The 18,345-nt window shown below is 39.4% G+C and overlaps 1 protein-coding gene across 3 annotated transcripts in view; it reads right to left on the bottom strand.

Moving 5' to 3' along the window:
- Positions 1-457: 457 nt before the first annotated feature.
- TPD52L1 (TPD52 like 1) overlaps positions 458-18,345 on the bottom strand; it is a 49,152-nt gene continuing 31,264 nt past the window's right edge. Inside the window, exons 4-8 of one of the 3 annotated variants that reach the window (XM_039568981.1) lie at positions 15,331-15,432; positions 8,705-8,719; positions 6,128-6,166; positions 4,421-4,481; positions 458-2,250 (exon numbers count right to left, since the gene is read on the bottom strand). In XM_039568981.1, the coding sequence (XP_039424915.1) occupies positions 2,119-2,250; positions 4,421-4,481; positions 6,128-6,166; positions 8,705-8,719; positions 15,331-15,432 (349 nt within the window). In that variant the 3' untranslated portion in view covers positions 458-2,118. The other 2 variants (XM_039568983.1, XM_039568982.1) reach the window with 2 other exon arrangements.

Raw genomic sequence — 18,345 nt, forward strand, 5'->3', positions numbered from 1 at the left:
AAAGATTGCCACACTGCAAAGAGGGATGGAGTGGGGCCCACTGAGCTTTCATCAGCATTTTTATTCCACCTCGATGCACTCAAATCATAGTCTCCATTAGCTTGCACTGAGTGATGAGTGTGAAAGAGCTACAGATGCATCGAAGGGCAGAACCGAGAACATTCTTGACAAACCAGAAAAGTGGCCTTGAAGAGATGTTTGGTAGAATCACACCCAGCACAAATACTGCCCTAAGCACGAACAGGCCATTCCTGCAGCACAGCAAGAGGCTTCCCCATTCTGCAGGGGATCGAGGGGACAGAGTGTGGAACCCCATGCACAGTAATCATAGGGTGGTTTGAGTTAGAAGGGACCTTAAAGATCATTTAGTTCTAACTCTCTTGGCAGTGACAGGGACCTTCCACTAGACCAGGCTGCTTAGTACTACTGGTAAACACAGAATTAGAACATAACAAAGGGTAAAAGAGTAAGAGATTTATTTTTAATATCAAGAACTTCATTTACACAAATTAAGTTGTCCATTAATATCTTCCATTTTAAATAAATTCACATTTATGCACCAAACCACGTAAAATAAGCTAGAAAATTGTCACAAGAATACTAGAAAAACAATTAGATTTGCTTCCATGCTAGAAATCACACTAAAGAGGCATGTGATATAAATGTCCAAAGTTAACTTATGTCCAATAGAACATTACAAAAGGACTTCCAACTTCATAAAAACTAACAAAAGCCACACAAGAGAAAAGGAAAATCACTTAAAGCCACGTTTTCTCACAAAAATTTAAGCAGTTGGTAATGTCAAACTCACTAACACTGATTTGAAGCTTTGGCGTATGCTCAAAAAATGCATCCAAAGTAGCCAGGCTCTTTTCCATCCTGTTTACTGATAACATTGCGCCCACCTCAGTGTCTGGTGAGCTGAGCAACGCACCATGCGGACCGACACGTGCTCACTGCACAGCGAGATAGTGTCACAAACGTGCCACGCTTTCCTTGGAAAAAATGTTAAAGGAATGCAATTCCGAAAACATGCTGAACCAAAGCTGAGAGACATCTGGCTCTTGGCGATTGAGCAGATACAATGCGGTTGGTGGAACTGCATCCTGAGCGAAGCACAACAACATTTGACACCAAAAGTGGAGTTCTTATCCTGCGTATTCTCAGGTAACAGGGTCTACGCTAGCAGCTCTGAAGGCATGAGCTCTCTAACCTATGGCACGTCTGAAGCCAAATGCTGGGTTTGTATTCTTTCACTTAAGGCTGTATGTTGACTGAGGCTCACAAATACATCTTCCCTTGGTTTTGAGGGGAAGATAGGGAGGCAAGAAAACTAGACATTCCCTCCACTCCACTTGATTTTGTAATTAATTTCATTGCTGCGTCTTACCACGCCCGAGAGAGCAAGCAATGGTGCACATTTTGAAACTCAAACTTTTCCAGCCAAAATGACCATATGAAATCAGCAGCTGTGATAGGTTCAGTTTCTGTATGAATAACCAGGTGGCTCTTCCTGCCCTCCTTAACTCTGCTGCCTAATGGGCATAGGGCAATGCCAGACTGTATCAGTGAAGGAGAAACAACTTCTTGTGACAGTAAGTGATTTTAATTCTGTTAGGAAATAGATCATGTACCAACACTCCTGAGCAAGGGGCACCTGGTATGGATGGTAGACAGCTGGTGTATGGGCTACTGCTGGCAGTTGAATGCTTTGCACAGCTCTAGGTCCATCTGTCTGATGTGGCACTGAGAGGGAAGCCAGAAACCAACGGATAGAAAAGAGTAAACCAAAATAAATAAGAAACGGAGACTGGGAGATTGTTAGGAGGGAAGTCATATGTAGCTGAAAACTATTTTAGTCACTTAACACAGAATTTAGTGCATTATAGCCAGTGACTTGCATGTGGTTTTGATGATGTACAAAGTACCTGGTGATAAAATGGCCCATCTAAAATAGAAATAGGGAGAGGAAACATTTCTCCAACACAAGGACAGGATAGCAATTTTCCAAAGCTGACAAAACCTTGTTGCACAAGTTGTGTGGTGAGGGAGAGCTGAAAATCACTGTCTGGGCAAGTCTCTGAAGAGAGGCATGTGGGGCTCAGGAGGGGCTGCTTTTTAACACTGAAGCTCTTCTTCACTTTCAGGGAGTCGGGTGCCAGCAAGGGAGCTCTGAGCGCTGGCATGGGCTGTAGAGCTGAGAACTTCTTCGAAACTGCCTCCTGTGTTGCCTGTCCCACCAACCTTGGTCTGAAAAAATGCAAAGACACAACAGAAAGTTCCTCTGCTCACATTGAAGCAAGTCCCATTTCCATTCCACCCCATGGCCATGGAGGGCAGGGAACTGTTCAGGCAGAGAACACATAGGGATGGGTTTTTCCTAAGAACAGCAGCTATAAAACCAGTCAAATAAAGCAGCTTCTTTACTCCACAATTTCTAAATTAGGCTGCCATCACAGAATCTGCCAGTGGCATGTCTCATATGCTTAAAGGAACCAGTCCCTAAGTAGATGCCAGGTAGGATCCTAGACCCTAGCAGTAAACCCAATGTGGTTGTTTACCTGAGTAGCTCACACTGGTTTCACTGTTTTTTCCAGTTCTAGGCAGGCTGGATTAGAGATGGATATTAAAATGAACTGGTTAATTTGCAGAGTAAAGTGGCCTACATGCCAGCAATGGCAACACAGCTGCTCGCAAAATACATAAACCATACTGGGATTTTGGACAGCAGAAGGAATGTAGTAACCAAAGGACAAACCCAGCAGCTTGAATCCCTTCAGGCATTTGTAGCTACCTAGATACTGGTATATAAAACTGCCAGCAGCATTTTCATGGGGGAAGGCAAGGAATAGATACCAAAATACATTACTGAAATATATCCAATGTGCTTGCACATCTACTTCCAGAATGCTTCAGGTCACTGAATTTGTAATAAGTATTAAAAATAAAAATCAGTAAGACTAAATCTCTGAAAAAGAATTTTCCTAACCAAGATGGAGCTGCATCTAAAGATTTGGAAATGACCAAGACTAAGTGACGAAGAGACAAAGCTGTCGTGATTAGGCTGTCTTCGTAAGAGAACATTCTTTTGTGGCTCTGCTTGCTGATATGTCCACTCCAAGTTGATTCAAGCCTGAAAATAGGACAAAACTTTTTACTCCATCCTAGAATTGCAGCAGAACTCAAGCTGACATTTTTTCAGCCTTTCAGCCACTGAATGCTTAGGAAGATTATTTTAATTAAATGAACTTTGTGTTCTAAGTTTCCAAAGGGTTAATCCTATGTAATCCTGTTTCTTTAGCTAGCACAGCAGCTTACCTAGCTTGAAAGTTCAATAAAACATTTAATTCATCAGAGTTCAGATTTTCAGAAAAGTTGAAAAGAATGAGGCACCCTGGTCCTGTTTGATTTCCAGGGGCAAATGAACTAGTATACTCTCCCAAGAAAGCTGCAACTAAAGTTCAAACTCCAAGAGCAAATAAAATCTAAATGTTATGAAATCTGAACATTGGTTTTGGCTGACTGCAGAACATTGTAGGATCACTGAAGATTTGTAGCTAATATGGGGGCTGGGAGGAAGATGATAAGACTACTGCTGTTCTTTTTTCAGGGGCCTCTCTGGGTAGTTCTCCATGTTTTGAGACCACAACAAAATCCTAGAATTGAAGGGTAACTCCATGATTTCTCCCCCCATCCCCTGGTCTTCCTAATCTTGGAAGCCTTGGAACAGAGGCAGGGAAAAAGAGGAGCAATGCTGAGACATTCCCGTTTGTCCACAGTCTACACTGGATCCATGACTCCGTTCGCACAAGAAAATGAAAGAAAGAGAATACAAAAAGAAAATGTTTCAAAAAATGTCAGTGAGTTTGCCAATAAAGATGGACACCGAAGGTTTCATGAGAGGTGGAGGATTATTTCAGACTCAAAACTTACTCTATTGTCCTGCTTAATTACAGATTTCTTAAAGGATGATCTAAGAGCACTCTGAACACAACAGGCTGAGCTGGCATGACAAATACTCTCCTCTAGAACACCTTTGCTTAATCAACAAAATAAGATCAGGCTCCTCAAGCAGATCACTGAGAGGAAATGGTCTTCAGAGCTGTGCAGTTTGAATTACCTTTTTCTATTTCTGAATGACACATTGAGGTGAGTGGGAACAGACACTCCTTACCACCACTATTTTTGGTATTTCTGAGACCACTTGCTAACTTTGGCAGGCAGCAGAAATAATTTCGTAGCAACAAAGCAAAGAAAGACAATTTCTTTGCATATTGCCTTCATTTTCCATTAGAGCTCTTGCACTACCATGAAATTCTTGATAGAACAAATTCAATCAGTCTCCTGTACAAATGATAGGGACAACTAAGCTGTCACACTTCAACACACACAGCCATGCAAGTCTGTCCCTAACCTTTACCTTAAGGCTTGTGACAGTGGTTTCAACCTTCTCCTCAAACGATTTGAAAGTTGGAGAATTCCTAGGAGAAAAGAAAAAGGTGAAGGGAGGAAAACGAGTCAGTTGCCAACATCATGGGATAATGCCACTGTTTGATCAGTTCTTACCAGGCAGCACTGCCAGGGCAGAATGAAGGCTGGCTGGCAGCACAGGGCTATGAACACTCACTTGTGCTCTGTCAGTCAAATCCAATTATGGTAATCGGATGAGTATTTTGTAGCTACAAATTTTCAAAAGCAGAACCTGCCTAGTAATTGAAACCAAATGATAACTGGCCTGCCTAATCTATGATACATTTGTCATGTTCTCAGAAGAACAACCAGACAATGCTGCCTGTAATGCTGCTTTTCTATGACTTTATCCATTTGTATTGTTGCTGTAAAAAAATAAACATTTTTTTCAGCTGATAAGCAAGTTCATAACCTACATTATTAAAAAGATGTCAAGTTTAATGTCCTAAGGCTGGGAAGAAGGAGATTAGAACTACATGGGAAGTGGGTCCCAAATGCCTTTGAGGAATCCTGACCCCCTATTCTGTGATTTTGTGACTGCTGCTTTTAAAGATAAAGACTTTAGATAGACTGTGTTCCTAAGGTGCTCTCTGACTAAGCTAAGCTTTTCTCTGTGTTCACCCAGCACAAAGGAGACTTGGACAAGTCTACAGTGGGTAAAGGGGACCTTCTTCTGGTTCTCTGCTCCTTGCTTGACACCTGAGAGCTCATTTACAGCATACATTGTGCTTCGTAATTAGCACAGACTCTGAAGCTCAGGCACTGTTGTCCAGCACAGTTCCTGGTTCTGCAAATACATTTATATCATATCCCTCATCAGGCTAAATTAAAATTAAATTTTTCCTCCGTTAAAATTACCCAAATTTAAGGGAAGGGCAAACAGAAGCCAGTTGGGAAAATAATGCAAATTTAGTTTCTGTTATTTAGATGACAAATTTTTTCACAGGGCAAGAAGGGTCAAAAGGAGAGAGAAACTGAGTTTTATAACTTATATTTGACCCATAGGTCACATCGGTGAATGCTTGCCTTAAACTACCCACCTGCTGAATTTGAATTAATTAGCATCCATCATATAGCTGGGAGTTTGTTTTGCCCACATGCTTGGCACAGAGTGGGGATGTATTTAGAGGCCAAGGGAGTAAAAAGAAAGCTGGATACTAATTTTATTGAAAACAGTCAGAGCTTTACTTGAACAGACATCAATATTTGGCTGCAGTCAAGTAAAGCGTGATTATAGCCATTAAAAATATGAAAGCACTCATGTAAAATCCCTCTGTAGGAGCGTGATCCAAAGCCTGTTGGAGTGGAAAGCATCTCTGACGTTAATGGGCTTTGGATGATGTTCTAGAGACAGCAAAACAACTGAATTTCAGCTTCAGTCATACAAACCTGATAACAATCAGCTATCCAAATACATCTCAGAACTGCTTCATTTCCTCAAAGGCTTGTACAAGAGATTAAACAGTTAATACAATTAAAATGGAAAAAACCCACAGCTAGCCTGTCCTGCAGCCCTCATCTACATGAATAACCTTAATTGATTGAAGTGAGACTACACATCCAACTAAACTGCAGGATCAGGATCAAAGTATGCAAATCCTCCCTCATTACTCGGTTGAACATCACCATAGCACATAGAATGTGGGTAGCACATTACCTCATTGCAGGCATGCTTATGGAATGGCGAATAGAGTAGCTGTGGGATGAAAGCAAAACATAAGAAAAAAAAAGCTGTAAAATCCAATTTCCAATATGATTATAGTGTATTTTTTAAACTTAGCTTTAAATATACATACACATATTTTCCAGATTGTTGGTGTTCTTCCTCTCCTGATGGCAAGGGATGTCAAACTCCAGCTTGCTCTCAGTACTAAAGATCTTACTACCACATTCTCAGGTCAACTGACCTGCAATAGGGCTCAAAAGAATGATGCAAAACAGCTCCTGACAAAATCTATTTAAATGGTACAGCCCCCTGTTATCGACAGAGACACGTGAGAGGGGCACAGAGAGCCACCTCTCTGTCCCACAGTGACACAGGATGAGCTCTGTGTTAAGCAGGAGGGATATTTCAGGTTTGTGCACATCAGCAGAGCTGGTTCGGCTGACTCCCAATCTCAAACAGCTCCTGCACAACTGGCTACGTAAACAAGAGGTTTCTTTAACCAGAAAGGCAGCACTCACTTATCCACACCTCTCCAGGACATTTCACCTCCTCCTTCACTCCTCAACTTTCCCAAACGTAGGGAGCTATTTTACACAGCTCTCGTCCAGCTCTCCTTGTGACACTTCCCTCCTCAGACTTCCCAGCAGCAGAAGTACTGGAAGGTTGCAAGCAGAGGATGGCGCCTCTGCATTACTCAAAGATCCCCAAATCACGCTGCACACCTTTAGCCCTACCGATGCCACCCACTCTGACTGCTTGACTTACATGAGCCAAATTTTCCCACCTGAGCCACCAACTCTGCTTTCAGAGCATCACCTGTTCCCCGCTCCTGGGAAGCATCAAACCTGATCCAAATAAGAACCTTCATTTGAAGTTTAAGAACTTTCCATAAGCACGTTTAGATCTGAGCGCTTTAAGTAAAGTGTGTGCTGCAAGAGTGCGTCTTTTTCCAAAAATCCCTGCACTGCTACTTTCAGTGTTGACTGACAGCTGCAGCCTGGTCTGACTGAGAACAGGGAGAGCTTTACTATAAGGGCCACCAACACTTGGCTGCAAGCAAAGCATGATTATAGCATTAAAAAAATAAAGCTCTCATACAAACAGCACGTGTGTTTCTTTTAAACTATACAAAATCAGAGCAGCACTGAGTCTATACACAGATTTTTTTTCCCCAGATTAAAGATTCAGAAATGGGGTGGGGAAGGGATAGAAGAGCTATTTGGCAAGCAGGTGGAACATGAATTCTAATACAAACTGTTTCCTGTTGTGTATATTTTAAGGCTTCTGCTAAGATCAGATAGACAAGAACTGACAGCAGACAATGCAAATATTTCATGTTCGAGTTTTCACATAATTTTTAAGACTTATGAAAGATTAGCCCAAACATTTCACAAGTGGAGCAAATCTTTAACAATGCTTGTTAAATTAAGCAAGCATCCTTGCCATTTTAGTCTTGTAGCACACAACAAATAGGCAAACATAGAGTTTGGAAGTATTTCAGCATAGACTGCTCCTCTTCTAATAGCAAAACATTCCAAATATAGAGGTTTAAGTCAGAAGATTAAATTCAGAAAGCTGAGAGATGGCACATGACAGACAATCCAAATATTAAGTGCACATTTTTTGAGTTCATATTTTAATTTCTCTAAAGAGGTAAGAATGCAAGTTATAGAAACAGTGCAAATATCTTCTGTTAGTACAAGCCCAAAAAAAAGACATACATGTCTGTGATGGTGATCACTGCAGAGAAGAGATCCTTCATGACAGAGGTGGGTAAATATTACATTTTAGTTTCATGTCAGAGTGAGTTAAGAAGGTCAACCTGTGCTGTACTTTGAAGTTTACTCAATGAAGTAAGAGTCCTTGTTAGCATAACTTAGCTGAATGGAAAAAATGCTCTTGAACTTTTCCATGCACTGAAGATACAAGGCCAGAGGGACTGGCAGGGCATTCAGGGCTGTTCAGCCTCTCTTCAGGGTGAACTGATGTAAAGCCAGACCGCTTATGGAATCTTTGAGTACATATAAAATTGTTTTCTAATTCATCATATATTCAACTGCTTTACAGAATCAATAAACTCAAACTCTAAGTATAAAGAACTCTTTTATCATCTTCAGAACTTGGAAATTTCCCCAGGACTCAAGGCTTTTAAAAAATCATGACCAAGATACTTTTGCTCAATTGAAGAGGAGGTAATTAAATACTTCATATAATCTTTACAAAACTCAGCTGAATAGAATTTTTACTCTTTGTTGCTCATGTTCAACCCTCTGACAAAAAATATGGTTGAGAGAATGGGATTACATATCAGTAGGTTTTCCCAAGACCAATGTCTTTTGAATGCATTCATTATTTGAATTTGAGACTAATCTACTCAAGGCAAACACTTAGTCCAATCCTTCTCTTTCTACACTCACCATGCTGTAAAAATGAGGCATAACAGTTCAAGTACCATATGCTTTTATTCTATATAATGATGCTGAAAGGGAAGAGGTTACTGCATTACAGCCCATAAAACAAATCCTGTCAAACACAGAGGCAGTATTCAAGGAGAGTAATGTGTCTTACCCAATTGAATGCGATCTGTGGTGGATGCACAAGGAAAGAAAAGCAAGAATTAAAAGTATTAGGCAAAAGCAATAAAATTAGACATATATATCTGTAGCATGTCAAACTACCCAAGGAGAAAAATAAAACAATTTGCATTTAAATCTTGATGCTGGAATTCACAGTAGAATGTGGATGAATTCATATCCCTCCAAAGCAAAAATTTTCACGCAGTCCTTCTCTATGCAGTTACCTATACTGTACGCATAGAAGCACAGAAGTTCTGTCTACTAAATTTTGTGTTCTCTTCATTAGATCAGATTTAAACAATGCTAACTGGTTTCCTTCCCTCATAGCCTCCCTTGGTATCATTAAAAAAAGTATAGGTGAACTGGAATTGTGCATGTACATAAGAGCAAATGTCCTGTTTTCCCCTCTGAATTCCTTAATCATCTCTCAGTAAAGAAAGGTATGGAAAAAATAAGGAGTTTTTAATTCCTAAAATGACATTTTCTAAAATACCTGTTCCTTGTTGAAAACAATACTTGAAACACTTTGACACTGTGTTGGAGCTCACAAGAAACTTAATTAAGGCAGAACTGGGAGAGACACACTAATATACAATATTCAAAGGATGTCATTAATGTTCCAAAGTCGAGAAATGATGAGGCAGACAAGCCTCTCCTTCATCTGTGTTACTGATGTAGTCTTTAATTACAGACCACTTCAAGGGAACACCTGCCTCACGCAGCGAGCCAGATAGATGGTGCACACTTAATGAACATCTCTTCAAATACTTATTTTTCACATCCTTTCTCAATGTGTGGGGTGATGCATTATTTACTGTGCACTGTTCAAACTTTGCTCCAAAGAAAAGCATTGATTTCTTCAGGTTTATTTACAGGGTTACAGACATCATCATGTATATAGGTGCTTCTCAAACATTCATGGGTTTATCTTCACAACACCTTTCTGCTTAGACCCGTTTAAGTGATACTGTTGCCCTCCTTTTACTGCCTGCTGGCTCCCAGTAACAGCCATCCCCTTCTCCATGCCAATACAGATACTTGCACAGACATATGATAAAGAAATCTCTTACTGCAGACCTCTAAAAACCAGCACAAATGAAGGGGTGAATGTCTGTGGAAGTAAGAGGCAACAACTGCCTCATCCATCAGCAAAAGAAATGGTTATGAAATTACGTTCTGAAGCAAGGTAGTATTGCTATGTTCTTGATAGGGGTATCAAAAGACAGAAGGGTTTGAGAAGGGTAGTTTCAGGCATGACACCTACAGCATCTGAAGGAATTCAGATCCAACAACAGTTCTGAGTGCCCAGAACATCCCTAGATCACAGAAATCCTAAAAGGCTGTGCAAAAACTCCATCATCACCACAAAAAACAATGACAAAAAACCAAAACACACAACAATAAAGGCACACCAAAAATCAACTCCCGAAGTGGTAAAGCAGATTAATCATACCTGAACCATCCCCCAAAAGATTTTGGCTCAACCTGCTTCTAGAAACTTTAAATAAGAGAGATTTCATAGCCTTCAGATATAACCCTTGTTCAGCTGCACCCATAAGCCACCAGGCTAGACTTGCTAGCCCTTCTCTGCAAAGCTGCCTGGCCAGTGACCCCCATCTCTGCTTTTGAATTTTTTTTTCATTTGTCAGTAAAGCGTATTACACTTTCCTACACTGAATTTTATAATTTAAAATAATGTGGAATTCTAATCTTGGTGCCTAAAGTGATTACATACCCTGCCACTGTAGTCATATGGGAATTCAAAGTGATACCATCCTGACACCTTCATCTAACCCAGCAATGAAAATGCTGATGAGTAACAGACTCAGGACAGATGCCTGCAAAATCCTGCATTATGGTCAGCTACTGAGACCTATTCTTTGGATATAATTTTCAGTTCCCTATGCTCTCTTCCTGCTAAAATATAACACCTAAGCTGTATTTCTCCAGTTCTGCAGAAAGAGTACAGACAGCCTTATCAAAGTCAAGCTCTATCACATCTACCTCCCATCTATCCTCTATGACAGGTGCTGTCAGTTCAAGATAATTGTTCTTGACAAACCCTTTTATGTTTTTGCCATCATGCCATCTTCTAGAAGCTTAGAAAATAACAGGTTAATGCATTCCTCCAGTATCTGCTTTGTAGTTCCCAGAACTTCTCTTGCCCCTCTGGGGACAGATGAACTTTGCCTTTCTCCACCCCTCTGGTGCCTCCTCTATACCTTCTGTGCTGATCTCTGAGGAGCACATTCAACTGCCACACTCATGCCCCCAGGCTCTCTCTTGCTGCCGTCTTTTGTGTCTTTCCACGTGTGCCTTCCAATCCCTGGCAGGAATGAGGCATTATATTACCTTCATTCATCTTGAGAGCTGGCTCATCCCAAGCACTGAATTTGAAAGGGGTCTGTGTGATCATGTAATTAAAGAAAACGTACCAGACAGCTGAATGAAGGAGCTATACAAAATGTAACTGCTGACATCCTAATTTGCATGCATGCCTTTGTTAGCTTAATCTTTAAATACCTTTACTTCAGTAGCAGCAATGTATGTGGTAGCGTGCATATAGAGTGTAGTGTAAGTAGTTTACTTTTTCTTTCTTTCCTCTTTTTTTTTATTTTTAAGCAACCCAAAACCCAGAAAGTCTCTCACTTGGTATCACAACTTGTTTCTAAAAAGGTCATCAGCAGGGATGAAACATAGATCCATATAGACAGCTGCAGAAGCAGGGATGAAACAGGTCCATATAGGCAGCTAAAGAATAGTCCAGCACTATAGCATGAGCATGAAAAGATCCAAACTTTAGCAGAAAGCAAAGGAAAAAGGGATAAAGATCCTCAACTTTATCCCTTCTGTGCTCTTCTTAGCAAGAGCCAGGTTAAAATGTCAGTGCAATATCTTATACTGAGAGATCTGAGCCTCTGATCACTGCCCTGTGAGTGACCTGGGACTATCCCCTTGCCCTTCACCTTCCATACCAGAGAAATATTAAAGGAGACAATATGAGCTGGAGATGTAGGAGCAAAAAAAAAATCTTGCTGGCATATAATTAATCACAAGACCTATTAATGAAGAATCTATTATCTTAGCTATACTGCTAGTGTCTGGTTTGTATTCTAAAGCAAAAGTATCTGTACACTGGTTTTATATGCATTTCTGGTATTTCTAGAAACACGATATTAAACAGGATGCATTATTACTGTAAAGAGACCTTACAGGCACTATTAATTAATACAAAATGCAGAAAATGTAAAATGCTATTGATTATTCATGCACAAAATGAATTAGAGAGTTGTGACACTGGGAGGATGGGGTGGGGATGAAAGAGAAGCATAGCAGCTGCACGAAAAGCACTTGGTCCCCAAAGGGTGGCACCTCTGTTCTTTCAAACATGCAGAATTTTGTCATTTTTCTTTCTTATAGATTTTATCTTCTTGAATGCTAACACAGCAAAATAGCACATTTGGGGGAGTCTATCTGGCCTATTGTTGTTATATGATATTTTAGTAATATTTTTAGAGATAAAACAAGATGAAAATTAAGACCCAGCAACTTCAGAACAGAAAAATGTGTTGCACATAGTGCTCTGTACAGTGGACATAACAGGCAAAGTAGAAAACAGAATTTTGTTTTATGAAGAAGGCAGCCTTCAGTATTTAGTCAGTCTGACTACAAACCCTTTCAAAATCACCATCACCACAGGCAGGCAGTAAGGCTGCTGAACATACTGGGAATTATGATGACATCTGGATTTTAGAAATCAGCTTCAAGTTTCTGCTCTGAATGAAAGCAGAACAGGGATTTGCATCTGGATGTCATTGGTGACTATAAACCTTAATGCCTAACCAAGAGAATTAAGCTAGAGTCTAATGTTTGTTTAAAAGGGCATTATGGGAGGGGGTGGTGATAATCCATACACTAGATCACTGAAATAAAATTATTTGGATTAGCAAAAAAGCCAAGCCAACAATGACACAGAAAATTCTTGCCTCTTTACAGTTTACTTCCCCAAACACAACTGGGATTGGAAAGGGAGGGTGAAGATTTTTAAAACCTGGTTATTTAAGTGATAAGGTTTGTAATGTGACCCCACACAGAACTGCACCTGCCCAAGCTGAGCCAAGAACTTAGGCCAGCTTTGTTGCTCAGGGAAGCATATTGACCATCACTGCAGATTTAGGATGTGCAGCAGATGCAGAAGGCCCAAGTCACACCACGCTCTCTATAACTATGGGAGCCTGGCTAGACTGCTTGCTGCTTCATCATTAAGCATCAAGAAAACTCTCCTAACTGAGAACTTAAATGAAAACAGCAAGTACCCACAAAAAAGGCAGCACTGGTAGTTCATATTTTCCTGAAAAATTCCCAACCAGATTCAAGGTAATAATATCAGTCAAAGAAAGCTACTAGAAACCAGATTTTTGATTAATCAAAATGGACTCAGCCTCTGCTCTGAGCCCTTGGCTAAAGGGCTAATGGGATAAATATCGCCCATCTGCCATGTCAGAAGCATGACTGCCATGGCATGAGGGCTGATACTGACAGGTAAGACAAAGGCATTTGGTAAGAGATTAATTAAGAGAAATATTAAATGATAAACATGCTCTATTGCTTCAGCGCGCATTTCAGCTGGGTGCGGCTCCATGAGCCGCACTCTAGATCAGTGAAGACATTTCTGCCTTTGCAGTTAATCTCACACCATGTGCAAAGCACAAGTAATAGGACCTGAGAAATCCTGAACTGCTAAGTCATCCTTCCCTCTATGATCCAGAGCCAGCGCTCAAGGTATTCACACAGAAACTCTTTGTCGCTGCTGTGGGATCTAAAAGGTAGAAACAGCAACAGGACCTGTTTGCTGAGCTGTGGGCTCATCTTTTTCACAAGAGGAAGTGTTAGGAAAGAACATAAAATGAAACGGAATATGTGGGGCCAAATACATCACACACATCTTATACATTCCTCAAAAATACAGAATACAACTATAAATGCAGGGAAGGCAGAAAGAATTAACAAAGGTAGCAAAAAGACTTGTGAAAGTGACTCATCCAGCTGGAGCCTGTAAAGAGGGAACAGAAGTGAAATACAATAAAACCACAAGAAATAATGAGTGAAATGAAGGTCAGAAGAACTCACTCACTGTTTCTCATAATGGAAGAGCCAGAAGGCACCAAAGGAAAGACCAGGGAGACTCCAAATAGGGAATGAATGAATGAACAACAGACTTTACCACATAAATTCCTATTCATCTGGGGAGACATGAGGTGTTATGAATTTCAAAATCTCATATAAGTTAAAATCAATTCTGAAAAAGATAAATTCATGAAGAAAAACCCTCAAGAAACATCTAAATGAACGCTCAAATTTCTGTTTTAGAAAGTTCTCAGCTCTCAGATTTCTGAATGCTAAAAAAAAATATACTAGGAAAATATAATTGCACGCCTGCTTATTCTTCTATCCTTTGATAGGCATATACTACTCAAGAATGTTTAACTGTATAAAGTCAAAAATTCTTAGTTATGTTTATAGTCTGGTTGCAAGTCACTCACTAAATTTCCATTTTGAACTGCAGTGTGGAAAAAGACACTGTAAAGCAGATGACACAGTAATGAAGATTTTCCTTCTTTAGTTTCACCTAGAGAAACATTAGTACTTCTATAGAGGATTTATTAAGCTGTATGTAAAAAGTAGGTATTAAGGGGGGATTCGAAAGATTTAAGATCCAGAATAAAAATAAAAAGTGGAAAAAAGTTTTAGCTGCCATGAATTAAGCTTCAGCCATTTGCAGCACACACAGCTCTTAGGATATGGTTACCTCATACATTACAAAAAAACAAAAAAGGGAATACATACCAATGGGATAATATGCAGTATTAATAAATGAGACTGTAACTCCACAGGTCAAACAGTATATTGTAGAGTTACCCATGTCCATTTATTTCATCACAAAAAATCAACTCCTTCAAACACTCAAGAAGTTCTGTAATCCTACTACCTAATGAAAACTGGAACGCTGGTTTACAGTATACAATTTCTGTTCTCATACTGAGGAACTGTAAGACCAACACTTTAAAAGATACATCAACATATAAAGCCTGACACTGAAGTTTCCTTTAAGTGACAGCTCTACTGACCCCAACTCCTGTTACTTCCATCATATCTATTTTTATACAACTGCAGAACAAAACTTTGCAGCACATCTTGAAAAAAGGGATTAAAAATAGCCTGAAATATTTTCTGTCTTGTCACAAGCAGGTCCTAGATAGGCTTCTTTTCTTCAGATGGTATTTTTCTCCAGCATCCACATATGAATAAAATTGGGTTAATAATGATCTAACAGCAATTTTTTGTTCCATTTTACTTGTACGTTTCTTTGAGTTTGCAAAGTTATTCCGAAAGGATTTCTGACTATACTTTTTAAAAAAAAAAAACAGAACTCATATAAATTATATCTTTGGTCATCATTATGCCTTCTTTTCAGTTAAAACATGAATGTTAGTAAATACTCTCACTACGAACTACTTGAACCTTTAAAACACTAATATAGAAGGAAAAGAAGAGCTGACAAATGATTTATACATTTTGTCCTCTAAACAAGACCAGAGAAGCAGCAGATGCCAATACCTCATATCTCCAAACTTCTTGCTGATAGCTGTTCCTACATTGCTGATAGCTGCTGTTGCTTTTTGCCCCGCATGGCTCAGGGTCTCGTGTGTTTTCTTGTAACTGGAAACAAAAAACAGAACAGAAATAGTGTTAAGTATTAAAAAAGAGAGACTAGAATCCCTGCAATTAATTTCCCTCAAAGTCCCAACCACTGAAATGTTAAGAAACATAGCTCAAAACAAAAGGTGAGGATGCCCATTTCTGCACAGCTTACAAAGTGCAGGGCTCTCCAGAGAGCAATCCTTCACTAAGCCATCCTCTCTTTCCTCCTTGCAGATAACATCCCCCAGATGGGTCCATTCACACTGGTTAAAAGAAGAATGCAGTGATTTGTTGAATACCTGTTTGATACAACTTCTGTTTACAGAAAATCATATTTACATCAAGTATGTATTCTTCCAGCAGACACTGACCTTGTGGCAAAATCTGCTGTCTGAAGCACGAAAAGAATCACAACAAATACACCTCAGCTCTTTCAAGCATATATATATTAGGTAAATTTAACAGATACAAAATGATTCTGTGATATTGAAAATAGAAAAAAATTATCAAATCTGTCTCCATATGCCACAATTTTCCTTTTTTTCCTCACTTTTAAAAATTTCTTTAAAGAAAGAAGGCTTGGGGAAGGACAGAGAAAGAAAGATGAAGAAACCTAGATAGTGAATGCATATTCTCAGTAGGACTGAATTATTTTAAAAGATGTCACTAATTTCACTTATAGCATGCAGATTCAAACAGAATAATCTTAATTTACTGATCCAGAATACACATTCTGACCCATACAGACCCTTCAGTAAACTTGCACTCTCAGAGTAAACAATAAGCTTTTCTGCACAGATGATTTTCTGCTGACTGAACTAATTCTGAGCATGTCAGAGGCCTCCTTCTGAGTAACTTATCTGATACTCCCAGTGACGCAGACAAGCTCAGAATTAGAAGTACTGACCTAGTAACAAAAGGAGAGCACACTATAATCAGTCTTGTATCCTGTGGTGTGCGTTGGCAGACAAGAACTGAAGAAATGATCATGAAAAATTCAGAAATAAAATTCCACTGATTCTCATTCTCCTTAGAACAAGAACTGTAGGATTGCAAGCATGTACCAAAATACACTGGTGACTGATAAAAGAGAATCCCACTGCCTAAGTCCTTACAACAGAGTATTTTCTCCTTATTAGTATGTATATGAAAGCAATAACTTTGTGGAGGAAGGAGGGGAAATAAGATTAACATTTGCAGTATGGCACATCACATTTTATGTCACATCCTTTTAGCCCCAGCAGTACCTATTGCTGAAAGTCCTCTGTTCTGGATTGTGTTTTACAAATCACTGGTTTGACAGCAGATGCCACATAACGCTCTGTTCTTTCAGACAATATATTTTGATTTTATGTTCCTAAACCCCAGCATCCTACTGATCAAACAAGTTCTTAAACTACCAGTGAATGGGCTCCTTCTGTGAAGGTGCTTGTCTCTGTTTTCACTGACTAACAAGACAATCCACAGGGAGTAACTGAAGACTAGGGTACCAAATCTCTAGGAGTCTCCAGTTAGATAAGCTGAACCAAGCACATGCACAATGTTGAATGACAACAAGGACTAAAACATTGCAATGCTGGCAGAAGGAACACAAATTATACTTAGAAAGGATGAAGGTCATGCCTGTTTTATTTATTGTAGTACAACACAGAGAAGATGGAGAAGATTGGTTTTTAGCAGATCTCCTTTCTCCTTAGCCAGTCTGTCCTTGGACATAGAAAAATGCAATACCCATTTCACTGAGGCCTCGTCCTCTAGCTTTACTAGTTTAATAGCTCTGTCATTCACTTGCTGAGAGTAGATGTACTCTCATAAACTAGAATGGGATGAGACCCTAAAATAAGGATGCTACAGTCAAACGATGAGCACGTAGTTTTTTGGTAAGAGTTGCCTATGAAAAAGAAGAAAACCAAATATTCTGTTGCCTGTGGCATACAAGTCTTAAAGTGTCTGCTAACAGAGAAGCTTCCTAAACCATTCAGCACAAGTGGAATTTTGCTGATGACAAAATGAAGGCCAAGACTTGACTTCCAAGTCTAAAAGGTCCTTTGTAGCACAACCCATTTATGTACAGGTTGAATGTACATAGTAAAATACTTTTCAGATTGAACTGATTTTTTGAAATGACACCTTGGAGTTAATTTTATTCACATATTTAACTTTATGACAAAATGTCTCCATGTCTTATCATGTTCTTCACACCATGTAAAATGATTAAGAGAACAGTCCTAAATGTCCCATACAGCAGACAGACCTAAATTTCACTGAGAAACATTAGAGTCCCCTACATATTTCTGAACATTACATTGGTTAGAACACATCTTCTGGAAACTGGCTGATATGACACTGATTTTGACATTCCAACAATATTATGTTTTCTCTGTAAATCACATAAACGCAACATCCTCCAGTATGTCCACTAGCAAGAAAGACATGGTGACTGCATTTGTGTTCCTAATACTTTTGGCATTACATAAGAGTGTAAATCCAGCTAAAACTGTTACACAACCAGTCTTTTTTCAGCACCAACTTCAGCAAAAATGACCTATGACATGACCCCTCCTCCCTTCAGCAATGCTGAAGACAAGCTTTAAGGAATAACAAAATAACAAAGGTGAAAATTGAGCACAACATACAATACCTGTCAGCAGAGACAAGAAACATTAATTTCATCAATATTACTATGATGTTATTAATCAATAACATCTGAGCTCACTGATAGCTTAAAAATCAACCCCCTGCCCATTCCCACCTCTCCACCATTATATGTATCACTATGCCTTCTTCATAAATAATCTGTCCACAGAGCACATTGCCTCACTGTAGTTAGATATGCTCTGTGTTGGTATTTTGATATATGATGCACAGTATTTTGGCTCAGATATTTTTATCCTTGTAGTTATGTCATATTTTCAGCATCCATTTGATATC

The sequence above is a fragment of the Corvus cornix genome, chromosome 3, assembly GCF_000738735.6.
Source record: "Corvus cornix cornix isolate S_Up_H32 chromosome 3, ASM73873v5, whole genome shotgun sequence".
Taxonomy (NCBI): domain Eukaryota; kingdom Metazoa; phylum Chordata; class Aves; order Passeriformes; family Corvidae; genus Corvus; species Corvus cornix.